This window comes from Polistes canadensis, unplaced genomic scaffold (genome assembly GCF_001313835.1).
Source record: "Polistes canadensis isolate GaletaPanama2010 unplaced genomic scaffold, ASM131383v1 scaffold_46, whole genome shotgun sequence".
Lineage (NCBI taxonomy): Eukaryota > Metazoa > Arthropoda > Insecta > Hymenoptera > Vespidae > Polistes > Polistes canadensis.
This window is the reverse complement of record NW_014569593.1, coordinates 833,433-850,889: the sequence shown is the minus strand read 5'-3', so window position 1 is coordinate 850,889 and position 17,457 is coordinate 833,433. Positions and strand designations below refer to the sequence as shown.

The 17,457-nt window shown below is 26.7% G+C and overlaps 6 protein-coding genes and 1 long non-coding RNA gene across 14 annotated transcripts; 3 read left to right on the top strand and 4 right to left on the bottom strand.

Moving 5' to 3' along the window:
* The first annotated feature begins 370 nt into the window (after positions 1-370).
* LOC106785214 lies at positions 371-2,307 on the top strand. The gene is made up of 3 exons (XR_001381503.1): positions 371-762; positions 2,096-2,158; positions 2,228-2,307. It is a non-coding gene; the product is annotated as an uncharacterized LOC106785214 (long non-coding RNA).
* LOC106785213 (putative sulfiredoxin) lies at positions 748-1,972 on the bottom strand. Of its 2 annotated transcripts, none has more exons than XM_014745487.1 (3): positions 1,793-1,972; positions 1,124-1,327; positions 748-1,001 (listed from the first exon to the last, which is right to left on the bottom strand). In XM_014745487.1, exons 2-3 carry the CDS (start codon positions 1,317-1,319, stop codon positions 853-855), a joined length of 345 nt encoding a protein of 114 aa, XP_014600973.1. In that variant the 5' UTR covers positions 1,320-1,327; positions 1,793-1,972; the 3' UTR covers positions 748-852. The 2 variants fall into 2 exon arrangements, with proteins under 2 accessions (XP_014600973.1, XP_014600971.1); XM_014745485.1 differs by lacking the exon at positions 1,793-1,972 and adding an exon at positions 1,461-1,573.
* LOC106785210 (iron-sulfur protein NUBPL) lies at positions 790-3,426 on the bottom strand. The gene is made up of 6 exons (XM_014745480.1): positions 3,216-3,426; positions 2,594-2,925; positions 2,054-2,427; positions 1,793-1,972; positions 1,124-1,327; positions 790-1,001 (listed from the first exon to the last, which is right to left on the bottom strand). Exons 1-4 carry the CDS (start codon positions 3,288-3,290, stop codon positions 1,803-1,805), a joined length of 951 nt encoding a protein of 316 aa, XP_014600966.1. The 5' UTR covers positions 3,291-3,426; the 3' UTR covers positions 790-1,001; positions 1,124-1,327; positions 1,793-1,802.
* Positions 3,427-3,530: 104 nt separating this feature from the next.
* LOC106785208 (protein SMG7-like) lies at positions 3,531-9,176 on the top strand. 3 transcript variants are annotated; one of them, XM_014745477.1, is made up of 9 exons: positions 3,532-3,614; positions 4,390-4,459; positions 4,587-4,925; positions 5,046-5,785; positions 5,877-6,020; positions 6,097-6,489; positions 6,593-7,711; positions 7,796-8,130; positions 8,211-9,176. In XM_014745477.1, the coding sequence occupies exons 2-9, from the start codon at positions 4,428-4,430 to the stop codon at positions 8,424-8,426; spliced, it is 3,318 nt and encodes a 1,105-aa protein (XP_014600963.1). In that variant the 5' UTR covers positions 3,532-3,614; positions 4,390-4,427; the 3' UTR covers positions 8,427-9,176. The 3 variants fall into 3 exon arrangements, with proteins under 3 accessions (XP_014600961.1, XP_014600963.1, XP_014600962.1); XM_014745475.1 differs by having other exon boundaries at positions 3,531-3,614; positions 6,593-8,130; XM_014745476.1 differs by having other exon boundaries at positions 3,538-3,663; positions 6,593-8,130.
* On the bottom strand, positions 8,826-11,290 carry LOC106785209. Its single transcript, XM_014745479.1, has 5 exons — positions 11,047-11,290; positions 10,665-10,868; positions 10,106-10,435; positions 9,794-10,033; positions 8,826-9,671 (listed from the first exon to the last, which is right to left on the bottom strand). The coding sequence occupies exons 1-5, from the start codon at positions 11,074-11,076 to the stop codon at positions 9,498-9,500; spliced, it is 978 nt and encodes a 325-aa protein (XP_014600965.1). The 5' UTR covers positions 11,077-11,290; the 3' UTR covers positions 8,826-9,497.
* Positions 11,291-11,445: 155 nt separating this feature from the next.
* Positions 11,446-14,235, top strand: LOC106785212 (transcription factor A, mitochondrial). 3 transcript variants are annotated; one of them, XR_001381501.1, is made up of 5 exons: positions 11,446-11,605; positions 12,063-12,423; positions 12,560-12,658; positions 12,787-13,460; positions 13,817-14,235. XR_001381501.1 is itself a non-coding variant. In XM_014745484.1 (4 exons), exons 1-4 carry the CDS (start codon positions 11,547-11,549, stop codon positions 12,991-12,993), a joined length of 726 nt encoding a protein of 241 aa, XP_014600970.1. In that variant the 5' UTR covers positions 11,446-11,546; the 3' UTR covers positions 12,994-13,642. The 3 variants fall into 3 exon arrangements, 1 of the variants encoding a protein (XP_014600970.1); XR_001381502.1 differs by having other exon boundaries at positions 13,808-14,235; XM_014745484.1 differs by lacking the exon at positions 13,817-14,235 and having other exon boundaries at positions 12,787-13,642.
* A 9-nt stretch (positions 14,236-14,244) lies between these two features.
* Positions 14,245-16,568, bottom strand: LOC106785211. 3 transcript variants are annotated; one of them, XM_014745482.1, is made up of 5 exons: positions 16,275-16,568; positions 15,981-16,159; positions 15,711-15,830; positions 15,255-15,589; positions 14,245-14,705 (listed from the first exon to the last, which is right to left on the bottom strand). In XM_014745482.1, the coding sequence occupies exons 2-5, from the start codon at positions 16,087-16,089 to the stop codon at positions 14,436-14,438; spliced, it is 834 nt and encodes a 277-aa protein (XP_014600968.1). In that variant the 5' UTR covers positions 16,090-16,159; positions 16,275-16,568; the 3' UTR covers positions 14,245-14,435. The 3 variants fall into 3 exon arrangements, with proteins under 3 accessions (XP_014600968.1, XP_014600969.1, XP_014600967.1); XM_014745483.1 differs by having other exon boundaries at positions 15,981-16,104; XM_014745481.1 differs by having other exon boundaries at positions 15,981-16,568.
* Positions 16,569-17,457: the final 889 nt, after the last annotated feature.

Genomic DNA, 17,457 nt, shown 5'->3' with positions numbered 1-17,457 from the left:
ATAAATATATATAAATATATATATATATATTTCATAATAATGACAATATGTATAATTAGAATGCTTTATTATCATTCGATGGTTGTCATGTAATTCTGTGAAATTTGATACTACTTAATACTATGAAATTTTGTAAATATGCGCAAGTACAAATGCATTTTGTTTATACATGTACATAATATAATACTTACGTACTTTGTTATATAGATTTAATTATTCTCTCTCGCGCGTAAGTTTTAAAAAATAAATTTTTAATAATATTTGTAACTTTAAAATATAGATTAAGCACAAAAAGATAATATAAAAAATAATATATGGTGCACGTTTGTTTTCCTTTTTACTGTAAATCTTTATAAAAATAAATTTTAAAATACATTTGTTTATAATTGTATGAACACTGTCTTTCATATTTTGGGGTACATGGCAGGTGATTATTCGATATATCGATTATTCAGATAGTCAACACTACTATATTTCATATTGTATCGTTTAAATTACCCTAATTTAAAGCTATTTTTATAAATTTATACAAATTGAATCCTTAGAGAGAGTTTGTTGATGCGCTGTTAAACAACACAACATATTGTAAACTTAAGGACCGATTGTTTTTTGTTACAATTGTAACTTTTTTATAGGATTGTATGCGCATAGTATATGTACATGTATGGATATGTATAAAGAGATAACAGCCCAAAGGAACATTCGAGTTAAATGGTCATAGTTAACAAAACTATTAACAGATTCATGAATGTTTCTAAGGAGGTAAGACAATAATTTTATTGAAATAACTTGTTTTTACATATCCTGGTGTATATTATGCTAAAGAAAAAATATACATTTTTTATGTCATATCTATTTCAGATCAGGAGTAGAATTTCCAAGATAGGCCCGCAAGTCTGTTACAGTAGATTTAATTAATTTTGCTTTTATAAACGGTCTGTCAATCCGTTTATGAGCGGTATACCGATGACAGCCACCAAAAGAATAATAATAATCGCCGCCTATACAGAATTTACAATCATTAATATACCTATAACTATTTGAAAGCTATTTTTTTCTAACCTCATTTCATTTATTACACACATTTCATTACACATATCATTTTAACCTCAGTATATATTACCTTCACTGCCTTTAATCCATAATATATCAATTGGTGGTACCAAAGATTCCGTTTCTGGATTATTTAAAGTATTTATCAAACTTTGAACTTTCCCTTCATTAACATCTGGAGGAAATGGTCTAATAATAACATTCATAGGAACATCAAATACTTCAGCATCTACGCTAGAATGTATACTGGTAGCAACTTTGTCCATTTTAGATGCTGAAAATAAATAAATTAAATAACAATGTGATGCATATTTAAAAAAACATATTACAAATTTATGATCAGCTATCTTATCATTTTTGTATTGTTGGAAAATATGTATATTATGTTAGTCAAATTATAAATTTACATAAATTTTTCCAAGATAATATTGAAAATTGTAAATTCTGTATTGTGCGAAGAAATACCATAACTAGATATAATATGACATAAAAATGAAAAAAATTACAACATATTTTATTATCCCCACTTTTGGAGACATGAAATAGAAGGGGAAATGAGTAAGATTTATGATTCATCTGCTCAAATATACTACTATTATTGCCTTTGTATTTTTCTATTAAAAAAATCAAATTAACGAAGGTGTAAATAATTTTTCATTACTTATTTATAATTATATAAGTATATATTCATTTATTCTCTTTGGGATTAGTCATTATTATACGAATAATTGTAATATACCTTTTGTTAATCATTTTTCGATAAGTGGTTGTTCTTTTAAAAATTTCATAACATTTTTTGCTAGCTTTTTATAAGATTCTGCTTGGACACTATTAGGAGCAGATAATACTATTGGTTTTCCAATATCACAACTATCCATAATATCTTCATGCAAAGGAATCTTTTGTAATATTTTTACACCTGTACAAAAATTGCATTATTTTATTTAAAACTTATATATATATAATAACTTTAGAATTATATTTTATAACAATGTATTACCGAGCTCACGAGCTAATGTTTCTGTTTTATTACCAAAAATAGGTATTTTGGTCATACATTTTGGACAAGAAATGGAGCTCATATTTTCAACAATACCAGAAACAGGTACATTTAATTTTTCAAACATCTTAGCACCTCGCCGTGTTATATCTAAAGCTGCTTTTTGTGGTGTAGTTACTAATAATGCCCCAGTGATAAAAATATTTTGGATCAATGATAAATGAGTATCTCCAGTCCCAGGTGGTGTGTCTATAATAAGACAGTCCAAAGGATCCCATGCTACTTGATGCAATAATTTATCTAAGGCGCTCATTACCATAAGACCTCTCCAAACAACCGGAGATTTTTCATCGATCAAAAATCCCATGGACATACTATGAATATACTTAATATTTATTGATAATTAAAATAAAATAAAATTCTATTAGAATGTTTTTCATTTATAAAGTCCAACAATTTTACCTACTGACCAAAGTTTAGATTCTAAACATTACATTATAATTTATTAACATATGATCACACCACTATATATATATTTACCATTTTATATCATAATTAATTAATGGTTCCATAAGATTGTCTTTATTTAACAAAGGAGATTGTTGTAAATTCATCATTAATGGTATAGAAGGTCCAAAAACATCTGCGTCCAATATACCAATTGATTTTTTAGGTTCTATAACTTTTAATGCTGCTGCTAAGTTTACAGAAGTTGTTGATTTACCAACACCACCTTTTCCAGATGCAACAATAAGAATTTGTTTTACACCTTCGATAGGTTTTTTCTTAGGTAAACCACGTGACATAATTTCTTTTTGTTTAGCTTTTAAATCTATATTTCTGTTTTCAGTAATATGGGTTGTTGAAATACTCTAGAAGTAAAACTAATATTATTTCTCACTGTTTAAATATTATATATATATGCTTATTTATGTTTATTATATTTTCATATCTTGTAACATTTAAAGATATTAAATATAATACTATTCAACTTTTGTAAAAGATTTTATTTTTTAAATAAACATTGTATAATATATATTTTTGTTGCCTATGAACCTATGATAGATTCATGTTACATTTAACAAAATAAAAAATATATAAACATATGTATATTTTTACTTAAACTTGCAAATTAATTAAAAATATTAAGAATCACACTTACACTTTGAAAGTGTTTCTGTAAATATTCATATAATTTTAAATTACTTGATGGAAATTTTACTTTACAATAAAACATTTTAGTAAAATTATAAATGCACGTTTAAAAATATATTTACATTAACTAGATAAGTGTTAAATTGTACTACGAATATAATAGAATAAAGATATTTAAAAAATAATGTTGCTATTACGACGTATAAAGACAATCATTGATTTTCATAATATTAAAACAAAATAATTACTAGAAATGTAACAATTTTAATATTTTCTTTTTCCAGGAAAAGTAACTTGAAAATCTGTCACGAGGGCGGCGCAGTTTTTCAATACACGGAACACTCTGAACATTCATCCGTCATTTCGTGTATTTGACGATGATTCTTTTTAACGTAAATATGTGAAAGTGAGTTTGATATTAATCTAAGGATTTCTTTTCGAAGCTTCTAATATTTGTATGTTAATATGGCAAAATCAAGTGCTTATTTTTTTAATATCTAATTGTTTCGTTGTGTAGATATGTTATCGCCACATTGAAATTAACCTATAATTTATAATCATAATGGATATTATAAATGCTAAAGTTTTACATGCTTTTTTAATTTAATGTTTGACGAGTTTAGTAGCACAATATTTTATGCCCTACTAAATTTATTGTTTGTAAACATAATATCCATGATATCGTTAAAACTAGTTAAACAAGCACTTATTCGATATGACGATCTTTATTAAATTTTAACTATTAAGAATTTCTTTAATTTCTTTGCGTACTTTTTTTATTGTGTATTTTTGCAAAATAATATTTTTGACAATTCATTAAAACTACAAAAACAATGTAGTAATACGAGTCAAAAGTCATGATTAACATCTAATTATTATTCAATATACATTCTAATGTTATGTTTCTTGAAATAAATAGTGTTAGCATCAATAAGGGTAAAATATTGGTTAAGTATATTTGTTTAAATCAAGTTAAAAAAAACATGCTTGGCATAATTGAAAATAAGAATATTATCTAACTGAAATACATTTTGATTTCAGAACAGCTATATATCTTCACAATAATATATTAAGCAAACAAATTTATTTTTATTACTCTTACCAAATTTATAACAGATGATATACATACATACATATATATAAATACATATATATGTATGTGTTATTGGAATGTTAAACAGGTGAAACATATCAGTTTTAAGAGTAGGGTGCACAGAATATGGGCCTAAAAGCAGCTGTCCAAGCTCTGAAGTAAGAGTGAAACATATGTGTATCTTAAAGAAATAATTCATATATAGATTATATATATATATATTTAATGTTTACAAAATTGTATACTCATCTTTGCTAAAACAGATAATACTTTTTAATTATATAGGAAAGCTGAACCATTGAAGGATAAGGTGCAACGTTGTAAAGATCTATTGAATGATAATGATGCCTGGGTGTGTCAACAACAACTACAAAAAATATATCAACAAGTACTCATTTTGGATCTCGAGTACGCTTTGGACAAGAAAGTTGAACAGGAGCTTTGGAATCTTGGTTTTAAGAATTATATAGTAACATTGCAATCGCAAGCAAAAGACCGAAAAAATCCAAAACGTGGAGAATCTCAAGCCTTACTAAGTTGGTGTTTAGAAGCAGCTAGTGGATTTTATTTGACACTATTGCAAGAAATTTGTACAGCCTTTGATTTAGATCTACCATTTAGACGGTAATTATTATAACAATAACATATTAAAATGATTTATGATATTATAAGTAATTATTATTTTTAGTTATTACTATTGTTATTACAATAAAATATTTATAACATAAACTAAATTTATTTCAGGAAAGGCTATGTTTACGGTTGTACTTCACCATGGAAAGCTGTTGAAAAATTATCAACACCTCACAAATCATCTTGTTTTTATGCGTGCCAATATTGCCTTGTACACTTAGGAGACATTGCTCGTTATAGAAATGAAAGCAAACAAGCTGAATTATTTTACAGACATGCTGTATCATTGTCACCAACAAGTGGACAGCCATATAATCAATTAGCTCTTCTTGAAACATCTCGTGGAGATAAATTAGGAACTGTATTTCATTATGCACGTTCTGTTACTGTGAAACATCCTTTTCCTGTAGCAACAGCTAATCTTGCGAAAACTTTATCGTCTGCATTAAATGATCAGTCTTATAACATTGAAGGAAAAACTAAATTAAGTACGCAAGAATATGTGACGGTGTTTTTAAAACTTCATGGCATTATACATAATCTTGGAGATTTAAAAATTGCATCCTCATATGTTAAATTATTAACAGAGACATTAACAGCATTAGTGGCTACCGAAAGTTTTAGCTCATGGATGCTTGTACAAATGTTGGTGATAAATTTATATGCTCTTCAGCATACGACAGGAATCACTTCAGATGCAGCTGAATTCTTAAAAACTGACCAATTGTCTACTGATGAAAAACTTGCTAAAAATTGTATTTTAGATTTTATTTCTGGCAGTTTAGCTGCATTGTTGTTACCTGTCTATACTATAAAAAATCACATTGTTGAATATTTTGCTTTACCTTCCAGTAAGTAACTTTTATCTTCCATGTGTGTGTTATGTGTCTGAAATATATATATATATATATTATTTGCATTTTATACACTTTCTTCTTACAGTAAAACTGTGCCTTGACTGGATTCGCATAAATCCTACAGTTTTGGAAGAGACAGCATTTACTTCTAGACTGCAAATTTGGCCCAGTCTTTGTGTTCTATTAAATGCTCTGCAACAATCCATTGTGGATTTTAAATATGATCAGTGTAAGTTACATTATCATTAGATAGTAAATAGAAAGTATTCAATTAATAACTCATTGTATTTTGTTTTCATTCATAGATATTAAAGTACCACTGCCAGAAGATCGGGACTTGCAAGGCTTCTTACCGTTAGAAAAAAATTTTGAAAATTTGAAATTCACAAATACTGATATTGTAGATGACATTGCAACATTAAATAAACTTCGTGCTGTCCGTTTAATTCAGTTGGGGCATTTTTTAACGCAATATCAAATTAATGGATCTCCCTTAATAGCCATTGTAATGAGTGACCAAGCTGAAGCAAATAGATTTATACCGCTGAGTGAAGGTGCTGGTCCAAGTAATGAGTTAATGAAAGAACTTGAGGAACTCAGCTTAAGTAAGGAAAAACCAGTCGTACCAGCTAGTCCAGTATTATCTGAATCAGCTAGTAGCAAAGGATCTGCAGAAATTGATATAACAGAAAATGCTCGTAAGTTTTACTTTAGTTATAAGAGATTTTAAATAATTTTATATTAGTGTATATATTGTATATATAATATTTTTATAATATTCTTTTTACTTAACTGAATTAGAGGAACGAAGAGTAGGTATTCTAAAGCCACAAGGCTCTTTGGAGCGAAATAGAGATTCAATAAGTAATACCACAGATACTAATATTGTTGAGCTAAATTCTTTACCTTCGACTCGAAAACCAAGGCAAAATATTGCAATGCAAGCTATAATGCGACGTGCAGAAACAGAACAAAAGCAAGTTACATTTAAAAATGTTTCACCAGTATGTATCGAAGAAGAAACTGATAAAGTAAAAACAAATTCGACTGCTTCTCCAATTAAACCTACAGGAAATAAGAACATTCCAATAACTACAGAACCAACAAAAGTGAATACAAATACATTAAGCACTGTTCAAAATAGACTTTCACTAATGCCATGTGCTACGGTTGCAATTCAAAGTCAACCTACATCCAATTCAAATCAATTAAAATCTACAAAAATACAACCGGCACCACAGGTTAATCAAGTTCCTTCTCAAGAACAATCTTCAGATACCTTACTGCAAGCATCCTGCCTATCTCAATTTGGTCAGCAGTCACAAACCTTAGGATCACTTTGTTATCAAAGTCAATCTTTTAATGTACAGAACCCACAATTCACAAAAAACTTTATGTCTGGACACATAGCAAATATGCCAAATTATGCACTAAAGGGACAACTTAACAAAACACCTCCGACAATAGCTCAAAATTTGAGTGTACAGCATATCATGAATCAGAACAGACCACTTCTTCAAAGAATGGTTCAAAATGTACCTCAAAATTCATTATTGCAGCAAAATGTAGGAATATCGTCTACTGCACAGCAAAGTATTATGCCAAACATATCTCAAAGTATGTATGTACAACAAACTGCGAATACTGGTCTACAACAAAATATAAATATAAATCGACAGCAGCAAAATCACAATTTAGGTATTCAACAACCAAATATTATTCCAAATAATGTAAGATCAAATGGGATATCTACACAAAATCAGATTAACATGCCAGCGACAAGCATTGCTAGCAATATTTCTACAATACCAACATTGAATACATATCAAAAAAATCTACAAGTGGCTAATATTACAAACATACCAAATACTTCATTAAGCCCAAACAATATAACAAATTATCAACTTAATTTTAATCAGGGTATTTATACTCAGAATAATTTTAGCCATGCATCACAAAAACAATTATCGCCAACAATGTATAACAAAAATACTGATATTGTAGACTTTCCTTTTTCAAATCAAATTGGTACACCTAAAAACCAGCAGCAGTCTACAAGTAATTATCAAGTTTTCCAAAATTTTGAATCTGCAGATTTTGGTTTGTGGAAAGATACTCAACCTCCCCAACCGCCAGTAGCTTGGTGGGGAGCAGCAAGAGGAACACAAATACATAAGGATTCGTGCACTGCAGATACTTTCCAAAATTGGAATAATGTACCTAATTCTGGAAACATGAATAATAGATCTTTAATGTCAAGTAACAATTATCAACAAAATTCTATACCTGATAGACATTTTGGAACTGGAAGTAATTTCGAAGACTCTAGAGCATATGAGGTATGTATGATCATTTTTATAATCATTTATGTGTGTAAGCAAGCATATTGCGACTTGTGTATAATACTTTTGTTATATAGGTGGATCAAAAGCCCGTGCAATCAACCACAACAGGAAATACTTATTCTCTATTTAGTGGCAATACATGGGGTTCTGGTTCTCAAATATCTAATCCGTCAAGTCAAGATCAAATGAAGACTAGGCTTAATCAACAGTCTTTATGGTCTGGACCCGGGCCTTCTCCTTTGGAACGACTTCTTGAACAACAAAAGTCATTGCGTGAAGGAGGTACTTGAAGGAAAATTATATAATTATTAAAGAAGCAAATGAGAAACTGATTTTGCACCTAACATAACAGTTGGGTAATCAGACAAATATAGTAATGTTACTATGGTAAGATCACTACACTGAACAAACATGTGTTAAAGTCTTTAAAAAATGTAGAAGAATACAGAGGAGAAAAGGAAAGTGTAGATAAATTAAATCACACGTCCAGAGCGTTATGAAACACGCTCAAAAAACTAATTTTCATTATTGTCTATTAGTTGCATACGATGCATTAATAGTGAGTATGAAAACTCCAGTACAACACATGGGACTGTTCGAAGATGCTTATTTTAAATTTAATGGGATGTAAACAAAAACAATGAGAACATTTTCATTGATAAAAATTTAACTTAAATAAAATTCAATAATTTTTTTAAATATGTCAATTGGTTTTAGTATCAATGTATAGTAATATACAGATTATGTAGTTACGCTAATATTATATAATGATTAAAGCTATTTACATTAGATCAATTTAGTTTGTCACATTTGAAATATTGTATTTTATTTTCAGAAATACAAGTTCTGCGAACAAAGTATTGTGTAACGAACTATAATTTACTTGATATAAAATTATTGTAATTTTAAACATTTGGTATAGCTTAACTTAAATCTATTTAAATGAAAATTCCTATAATTTTTGTCTTAGAGAAAGAAAGATTGAATTGCTATTATAATGCTTTACAAATAAGATGTACAGACTTTAATAAAGACATTGACAAAGTAAGTAGATTTTATAAAATAATAACAAATAAATAATTTAGTGATTGTTGCAGTAATTGAAATAAATGTTAAAAACTGTAGTCAAAAACGTCCATTAAAAAAATATTAAAATCATGCCAAAAAAAAGAAAAGAACCTGTTAAATAACACAATAAAAAATTAATTACTTTCATTATAGCAAAAATAATGATTATGCTAAATTACTTTCAAATACATAATCTTTAAAGTGCAATCAAAGAAACATCTGTTTTTATTTTTAAACCTTAATACTATTATAACAACGATAAAAATAATTTATCTGAAATATATAATAACTGGTTATTCATGATTCACGAAATCATGGTTTTCTTTCATTAAATTAAAATTCTTAATAATAAAAATGCAATCAAATAATGATCCATTATTTACATCAGCGATTTCTTCCAATTTCGTATTTTTTATGTAAAGGCAGTCTTCTAAACTTTTCGAATCGAAATTATTGCACGTCTTCGCCTATTTTAAGATAATTTATTAAATATTACTATTTTTTTATATTATAATATATATTTTATTATTGAAAAAAAAAATTTATATTATCACTATATAATATAAGAAAAAATTCAAACGAAGTTTACCAAGCCTGAGCACGTTATAGCTTTTTCTCCATATCCAATTGTCATGTCAAGCATAAAATGTTTACATATTGAAGCCTTATTTGCCATTAAGATTTCGCCTTTTAAATCGCCTGATAGAAAAATTTTAATTTTTATAAAAAATAAACCCATCTTTTTTACATAAATTGCAAAATCATAGTCTTTTGGTGAAATATATTCTAGATTTAATTGTTTTTTATAACCTTCTTTAGTCTGTTTAACCTACAACAATATCTCGATTTAAAAAGAAATTATTTTTTTTTGCATAAAAGTGATTATTATAAATATTCATACTTCATAAAATGTATCTTTATGATACAATTTTAGATGTTGTATCATTTTTGTAAAAGGCAAAGATATCAAACATGAACCTAAACAACATCGATAATTTCCTTTTGGAATAAAATAATTGATATTTCTTGTCCTTAAATTTCGTGGAGTTAATACATGCTGATTTTCCGTTACATATGTATTACATTGCGTTTCTTTGTTATCGTGTAAAAATAGATTTCCTGTTTGAACTTGGACCGATGTTTTAGATACTTTTTCTGTTTGTGTAGAAACACATAATTTATTCTCTAACATTTTTTCTGTTTCTTTAATCGTAGGTATCTTTAAAGACATCTATGAAAAATAACATGATTTGAAATGTTAGTTGCTATAAAACGAAGTATTTTTATATATTTAACACACGTTGAATGCTATGGGGGTCACCGGTGACCAGCGTTACTATATTGTTTTATATTAAATCGACAATCGTGGCTTCAACGGCAAAACATATGAAACTTCTATAGAATTCAACGTGTTAATAGAAATGATTAGTATCCTAAATTATAAAAAATGTTATGCAAACCATTATTTCTATATATTTTTTACAAATTTCTTCGGCTACAAAATTTCTTGTTGAACCAAAATTGTTTTTACATATTGGGCAAATCGTTAATTTATAACGACATGATATACATATATGATGACCCAACTGACATTGTAAAATATTATTTGGCGGTATTTCACAGCATACCGGGCATTCAATCAAATTTTCTAATAGATCACACCACTGCAAATATATTTCAATTACAAATATTTATAATTAGCAATACAATAATTGAGAATATATATATAATAGGTAATAATATATTTTTAAATATTATTTAAAATATAGGTGATGAACAAAAAACATACAAGAATACAATTAAAATATTAATATTAATAAAAAGTAAAAAAGTTATATTTACTTTTTCTCTTTTTCCTTGTATTGTAGCCATTTTTATTAGCAATTCAATTTATTTATCAACTACCTCAAATGTTTAAAATCACGCTAACAATTTCGTATAACTTTATATTGTATCACTTCAACAATTTCTTGATAACGAAGTGATTTGTTTTTTGTGTAATCCCCGGTTATTGTTTAGTTATTATTACTTATAAACTGTTGCAAATTAAAATAGGTTTGAAATCAGTTTATTACCAATTGAATTCGTACGTCCAATATGTTATCCAATAACATCACGGAACAGTCTGATGGACTATTATACCATGATCACACTCCTATTTTTTTGTTCTCTATTAAAAGTTGCAATATATATGTAATAATTATTACATTTAAATATATTGTTACTAAAATGAGGGAAAAGAAAGAAATAATGAGGGGAAAAAAATATGGATTTAAGAAACTTTTATAAATCACTAGAAAAATTGAAAACGCACATTATATGTTCGGCACGTATAAAATATCATGGCGGGTTTTGGAAGACTAGTTTCACCTGGTTCTTGTACTAATCTATTAAATTCCAGGTATATTAATTTATAATATTTTATATACTTGTTAAAATAACGATAATAAACTAAATTAAACGAAGAAAGTATTAGAATTATTCTTGCATAAAGATAATACTTTAAAATTCTAACCTTAGCACACCGTAGCATACAATATGATATTGTGTGTGAACTTGATTTATAAATTATACTATAAAATATATTTGTTTGTATATTAATATTTAATATATCAATATTTTNACACGTATACACGTTCATCCTATTATCGGTCAAATAAAAATGACATAACTCTGAATCTACATAACACTTTGGGAGTGTTGAGTACTACGGAGTATCTAATCGCGAGCAAAGATCTATCCCTAAGAGTATATATATATATATATATACATATACAAGTATACATATACATATATATATATGTATATATAAAAATATATTTTTGATACTTTATTTCATAACTATTTATTTATTTCAGATGTTTATCGATGAATTCTTATCAATTTATATCATCTAAAACAAAAAAGTTTGTAGAAGACAGTCTTTTTCCGAACAAACCAAAAAGACCATTAACACCATTCTTTAGATATATGAAAGAGATAAGACCGAGAATTGTTAGTGAATATCCAGGACATAAATCTAATGAGATTGTAAAACTTATATCTCAAAGATGGGCTTCAGAAGATCCAGGGTATAAATTTAAATTAAATAAAGAATATGATATAGAATACAAAGAATATATGAACAAAATAGTAGAATATGAAAAAACAATAACTCCTGAGCAAAGGGAACATTATATAATGACAAAAAAAAGTTTAAACAAAAAGAAAGACAAACAAGTAAGTAATCCATAAATAAATAATTAATCAATGATTTCTATTGGATCATTATCATTGATTAATTATTACATATAAAATCGTACAAAAATATATTGTTACATCATTGAAAATATATTTAAACAAATTTATTTTTCAGGCTACTCAATTACCTGGAAAACCAAAGAAACCACCATCTGCTTTTATACTTTATATGCTTCATGTTAAAAGTACACAACAATCTACCGTTAACAATAGGGTATGTTTTATTGATATTTGAATAATCATTTGCCAATCTTACAATACAAAGTTTATTGTTTAAAAATAGCAGGATTTATTTTTGTTTTAAGAGATTTATTTAATTTAGTAATAAAATGTTTCGTTTAGGAATTCCTAAAAATGCTGAGTGTTCAATGGAAAACTTTGAATGAACAAGATAAAAAACAATTTGTAGATCAAGCAGCGACATTAATGGAGCAATATAATAAAGATAAAATAGAATGGGAGCAAAAGATGATGAAGGAAACATATAAAAATATGTCTTCGTTTCCACAGACATTCGAAAATCCAAGTGAAAGAGATGGAATTAAGTAGGGAATAATGTGCCCCACCCTATCTAACGAAAAAGTTGTTAGCATCATATTAATTCCTTCAAAAGTATTTAATAATAACATCGTGGGTCGGGGCACAGAGGTTCCTGATTCTTTGACAAATATCTCGACTTATATTACTGGACGAAATTCAATAATTTATGAACATCTTTCAAATCTTTCTGGGCTTCGTAATTTGTCTTCTACTTCGACTTATATGATTAAATTGAAATTTATTACAAACGATTTAACGAAGCATGCCAATAAAAAGAATTTATTAAAAATAGATAAATGTGAAAATGCTGATCTGGTAGATTACCTACCAATCAATAATAATAAGATACTATCTGATCCCGATATAATTATGAACAATATCAAAATACATTTAAAATCTGAAGAACGAAATGAAAAATTCAAATTTGATATGAAGAAACTAAACAATTTTATCAAAACTTGGGATACAGTGAAGAAGTATGTATTCTTTACTATATTTTATCTTCTCACATTGATTTTATGCTGTTGGTACCTTATTTATAAATAATAAATATTTTTTTTCTACCGATGATAAGTATTTTTTAAGTTTTTTGTGTTTATGGATATATATAAAAAAAACATTGTCTTTAATTAAATAAATTTAAAAATTTATAAATTTATCCAGTCAACCTTTTTTTTATTTGTTTTGTCTTATTTTTTTCATGAAAAAGAAACCTGATAAACAAAGAATTTATTAATAAATTTTGTATTCAGTTACTTTTCATACTGCATGTTGTATATAGAAAGCTTTAAATATACTACAATTTTATTAATAACATATCAAGTTTTTTTAGACATATATAAAAATGGACATACACAGAGACTGCAAATGATAATATTTGTCCATGTGCAAATATATCAAATGAAGATGCTAGTGCAGAAAAACACTGGGTATATTTGTAATACATATAAAATCGAGTATATGATGTTTATAATATATACATAATATACAATCATCTTATTTTGAAATATGTGTCAGGATAAGAAATGTATTGTTTATGTATTCAATATATTATTATAACGATTATTTTGAAATTTAGCAGAAATTTAATTTTTTATAAGATAAAATTTCGTTGTCTTAATTTTTTCAATGCTTGATATATTCAATTAGACATGATAAAAAAATATTGGAAATATTTCTAACAACCATTTACATAAATTAATCATAAACTTATGTAAAATATAGTTGATAGAAAATAAAAATGTTTTGTCATACATATTGTTACTTTGTATCTACGTATTTATTTAATAAGAGAATAATAATTTTATTCAAAATCATATCTAATATGTATGTGTGTATGTGTTGTGAGTGAATACATATATATTATTCTATAAAACATTTTACTCCCTCTTCTCTTATACATAATTACTTACTAATAATTTTCAACAAAACATTATCTTTCTATTATGTAGTTACATAACTGATGCAATTAAAATATTAAAATCTTGTAAATAATAAGTAATTCCACAATAGATCAAAGTAAAGCTGAATATATATAACGCTAAATCTGTAATGATTAAGGTAAGAATGCTTAATGCCTTTGAAATTCGATAAGTTAACACAGGCTTGATATTACATAAGATCAAAGTAGCAATTAATGGACTTCCATGTTGTGGTTCTTGAATGTTAGTATGAGTGTATAAACGTCCAAGCATCATAATAATACACGGTATAAGAATATACTGAAATATAATCATTGGTTATTGAATATATTATATACCTAAAAAGTATAAAATAAATAAATGAATTAAGAAAGATAACAAATTGAATAGTATTAACCCTTTCAATATGACTATGTCGTTCGCGAGTATGCTACGGCTGTAAGGATATTCGCATCGAATAATGTTATACTGTATGGATCAGTTATAACGCGAACAATATATATTACTATGAAGTAAATAAAGAATGGAATATTACAATGCAGTGCATTTTAAGATATTTAGATTTAAAAAATTTTAAATTGAAGGAAAATATTAAAAGGTTACTATAGTCACAAGTAGTACAGGACAAACATCAAACATTAAGTGACTATAATTACCGTTAGTATGAAAAGTCTTAATTTACAAGGATGGATTAACAAGTTTTCAGTCTTAATAAAAAAAACCTTTTTTTATTAAATAAGAGTGAGTTTGATAGAAAAAAAATCGTTTCTATGTTAGACTCAAAACTTTTCAATCTACCCACGTATACATATATAATAAATATATGTTAATATATTTTAAAATTAATACCTTCCCAAATAGATGATCCATTTTAAATAATAATAGAATGTTAGCTATAAGTGCTAGCACGATATAACTTATATGATTAGATAATAAATTATATGGCAATATACTCTTATTGCATACGTTGTTTTGCATTTGATAATTAGGTTCTGCATTCTTCTCTTGCATATATTCTGTACTTTCATTACAAAAATCAAGGTGATTTAAATTTGACTTATTATTTGTACAATCGAGTTGGTCATTTGCTGTATCGTTACATTTATAATAATTGTTTAATACATCATTTAAGCCAAAATATGATTCCATAATTTTCTTATCTCTGTTTATTACAGCATTATCACCTATATGAAGATAATGAAAATCGGATTACTATACACACACATACACACACACAAATGTTGTTAAAAAAGAAATAATAAATAAAATTTATATACTCTTATATTAACTTATACTACACTTTACCTCGAAAATATAAAGTATCATTCTTATCCTCGAAAGGTTTTCTGTTTACGGATATACCATTTACTTCTAAATCTAATTCATTTGAATATATATTGGATGGATTCCGCTCAGTTAACATATCTGAAAAAAAATTTATTAATCTTATATGCAATAAAGGAAATCATATGAAAACATTTCTTTAATTATGAAATTAAGATAATCTTAACGATTGTTTAGATAACTTAATAATTTGTTAGTATTTATAATAAACAATATTATTTAAGTATTTACCTTCGAGTTCATTTTGCTCATTTTTACCAGTAATTTTTTGTAAACGACGTTCTGAATTTTCTAAAATTCGTCTTCTTCTTGCTTCCCTTTTAGCGATCGTTACATCCATGATTATTGTAGTAAGCTTTGTTTATTAAAATCGACAACGTTATTTGTATAATTTATTTTTTTAATCATCACTTTTATATGATTGCAAAGCAAAAAAAAACACCGAATCAAATGTTAATAAATTTGATTACATTCAAGTTTCCTGAATATTTCCAAATGTGTATAAATTACAAACAGATTATATACCTTTACTATATAAATCTATGAAGATTGTCCAACTTTAAAATTGTCTACATCAGGGTTTATCAAACGTCTACTTGACAAGTTCCTATATACGAAAAAAAATTTCCACGATCTTAAATATAAACTTCCTATTATATTTTCTTTTACTATTATAAATTCACAGACATACTAATGTATTATGTTGCCTAGCTGGTTTAGAATTAACTTTCGATTGTTGCACGTCTAGAAATTGTTTAGTTTTACTAAAATATTTGCAACCCGTGAAATCTAGTTATACGAACCCACGTGAAATAGTGACCCACACTTTGAGATCATCTATTCTATACAGTATATCCAATAACAATCTATATAAACGTCTATTTTAATTTCAAATAATTGGCGGCAAATTTACAAAGGAGACAATAAATAAGATATACATAAGTGTTAATCTATCATTCATTTGTATAAATAATCTAATCTGTTGTTGCTATATTTACGATCCAAATAAATAATATGATAATGATATTAAATTTTATTGAATTAAATCTTTATAGTATTATACAGAATATAATGCAATAATTCCCGATAAATTCTTTTTAAAGTATTACTAGAAAATAAACTAGAATCTTTTAGTGAATAGATTAATTGATCTATTTTGTTCTATTACCTTCCTCTACATCGTATATGACATAATAAAATAAGATAAAATAACAAATATTGTACATGTAAAATTTAGTAAAAAGAAAAGTGGGACACCTTTTGAACTATCTCATTTTGGAAACTATGCATTGATATGGACATAACATAAGGTAGGCATGTTTGAAATGTTTTAGGAACACACTAAGAATAAGTATATGCGTTAGATAGAATGTGTGTGAATGCGCCAATGCATAAATATACTGTCCCGTTTGTTAAGAAGTTCATATATATTATTTGTTGATGCTACCATTTTTTGTGTATTTCATGTGCTGTCGATTTTTGGACAGACGTAACAATTGCATTATTTAAAAAAGGTTTCAAATCGGGAGAAATTGAATGTGCTTTGAGCGCAGCTCGCTCAGGAACAGTAGGACGTTGTCATTTGAAAACGGAAGCCATCTTGTGGCCGAGCCTCCCATATTATACTGGGAATAATACTTCAGCGACTATTTGTTCCAAAAAATTGCTCCGTTTTTTTCCCATTACGTCTAGACTATGCATGAATCAT

Excerpts from the sequence above, each read along its gene's own strand:
- LOC106785213 (XM_014745485.1), bottom strand. The coding sequence starts at position 1,521 with ATGGTATTTCTTCGCACAATACAGAATTTACAATTTTCAATATTATCT. Across the intron at positions 1,328-1,460 it reads ATTATCTTGGAAAAATTTAT|CATCTAAAATGGACAAAGTT; the intron begins GTAAATTTATAA and ends ATTTATTTTCAG. Across the intron at positions 1,002-1,123 it reads ATGGATTAAAGGCAGTGAAG|GCGGCGATTATTATTATTCT; the intron begins GTAATATATACT and ends AATTCTGTATAG.
- LOC106785210 (XM_014745480.1), bottom strand. The coding sequence starts at position 3,290 with ATGTTTTATTGTAAAGTAAAATTTCCATCAAGTAATTTAAAATTATAT. Across the intron at positions 2,926-3,215 it reads TACAGAAACACTTTCAAAGT|AGTATTTCAACAACCCATAT; the intron begins GTAAGTGTGATT and ends TTTTACTTCTAG. Across the intron at positions 2,428-2,593 it reads ATTAATTATGATATAAAATG|TATGTCCATGGGATTTTTGA; the intron begins GTAAATATATAT and ends GTATATTCATAG.
- LOC106785208 (XM_014745475.1), top strand. The coding sequence starts at position 4,428 with ATGGGCCTAAAAGCAGCTGTCCAAGCTCTGAA. Across the intron at positions 6,021-6,096 it reads GGATTTTAAATATGATCAGT|ATATTAAAGTACCACTGCCA; the intron begins GTAAGTTACATT and ends TTTCATTCATAG. Across the intron at positions 6,490-6,592 it reads TGATATAACAGAAAATGCTC|AGGAACGAAGAGTAGGTATT; the intron begins GTAAGTTTTACT and ends TAACTGAATTAG.
- LOC106785209 (XM_014745479.1), bottom strand. The coding sequence starts at position 11,076 with ATGGCTACAATACAAGGAAAAAGAGAAAAA. Across the intron at positions 10,869-11,046 it reads TACAAGGAAAAAGAGAAAAA|TGGTGTGATCTATTAGAAAA; the intron begins GTAAATATAACT and ends ATATATTTGCAG. Across the intron at positions 9,672-9,793 it reads CTATAACGTGCTCAGGCTTG|GCGAAGACGTGCAATAATTT; the intron begins GTAAACTTCGTT and ends ATCTTAAAATAG.
- LOC106785212 (XM_014745484.1), top strand. The coding sequence starts at position 11,547 with ATGGCGGGTTTTGGAAGACTAGTTTCACCTGGTTCTTGTACTAATCTA. Across the intron at positions 11,606-12,062 it reads ACTAATCTATTAAATTCCAG|ATGTTTATCGATGAATTCTT; the intron begins GTATATTAATTT and ends TATTTATTTCAG. Across the intron at positions 12,659-12,786 it reads AATCTACCGTTAACAATAGG|GAATTCCTAAAAATGCTGAG; the intron begins GTATGTTTTATT and ends TGTTTCGTTTAG.
- LOC106785211 (XM_014745481.1), bottom strand. The coding sequence starts at position 16,089 with ATGGATGTAACGATCGCTAAAAGGGAAGCAAGAAGAAGACGAATTTTA. Across the intron at positions 15,831-15,980 it reads TGAGCAAAATGAACTCGAAG|ATATGTTAACTGAGCGGAAT; the intron begins GTAAATACTTAA and ends ATTTTTTTTCAG. Across the intron at positions 15,590-15,710 it reads TGATACTTTATATTTTCGAG|GTGATAATGCTGTAATAAAC; the intron begins GTAAAGTGTAGT and ends ATCTTCATATAG.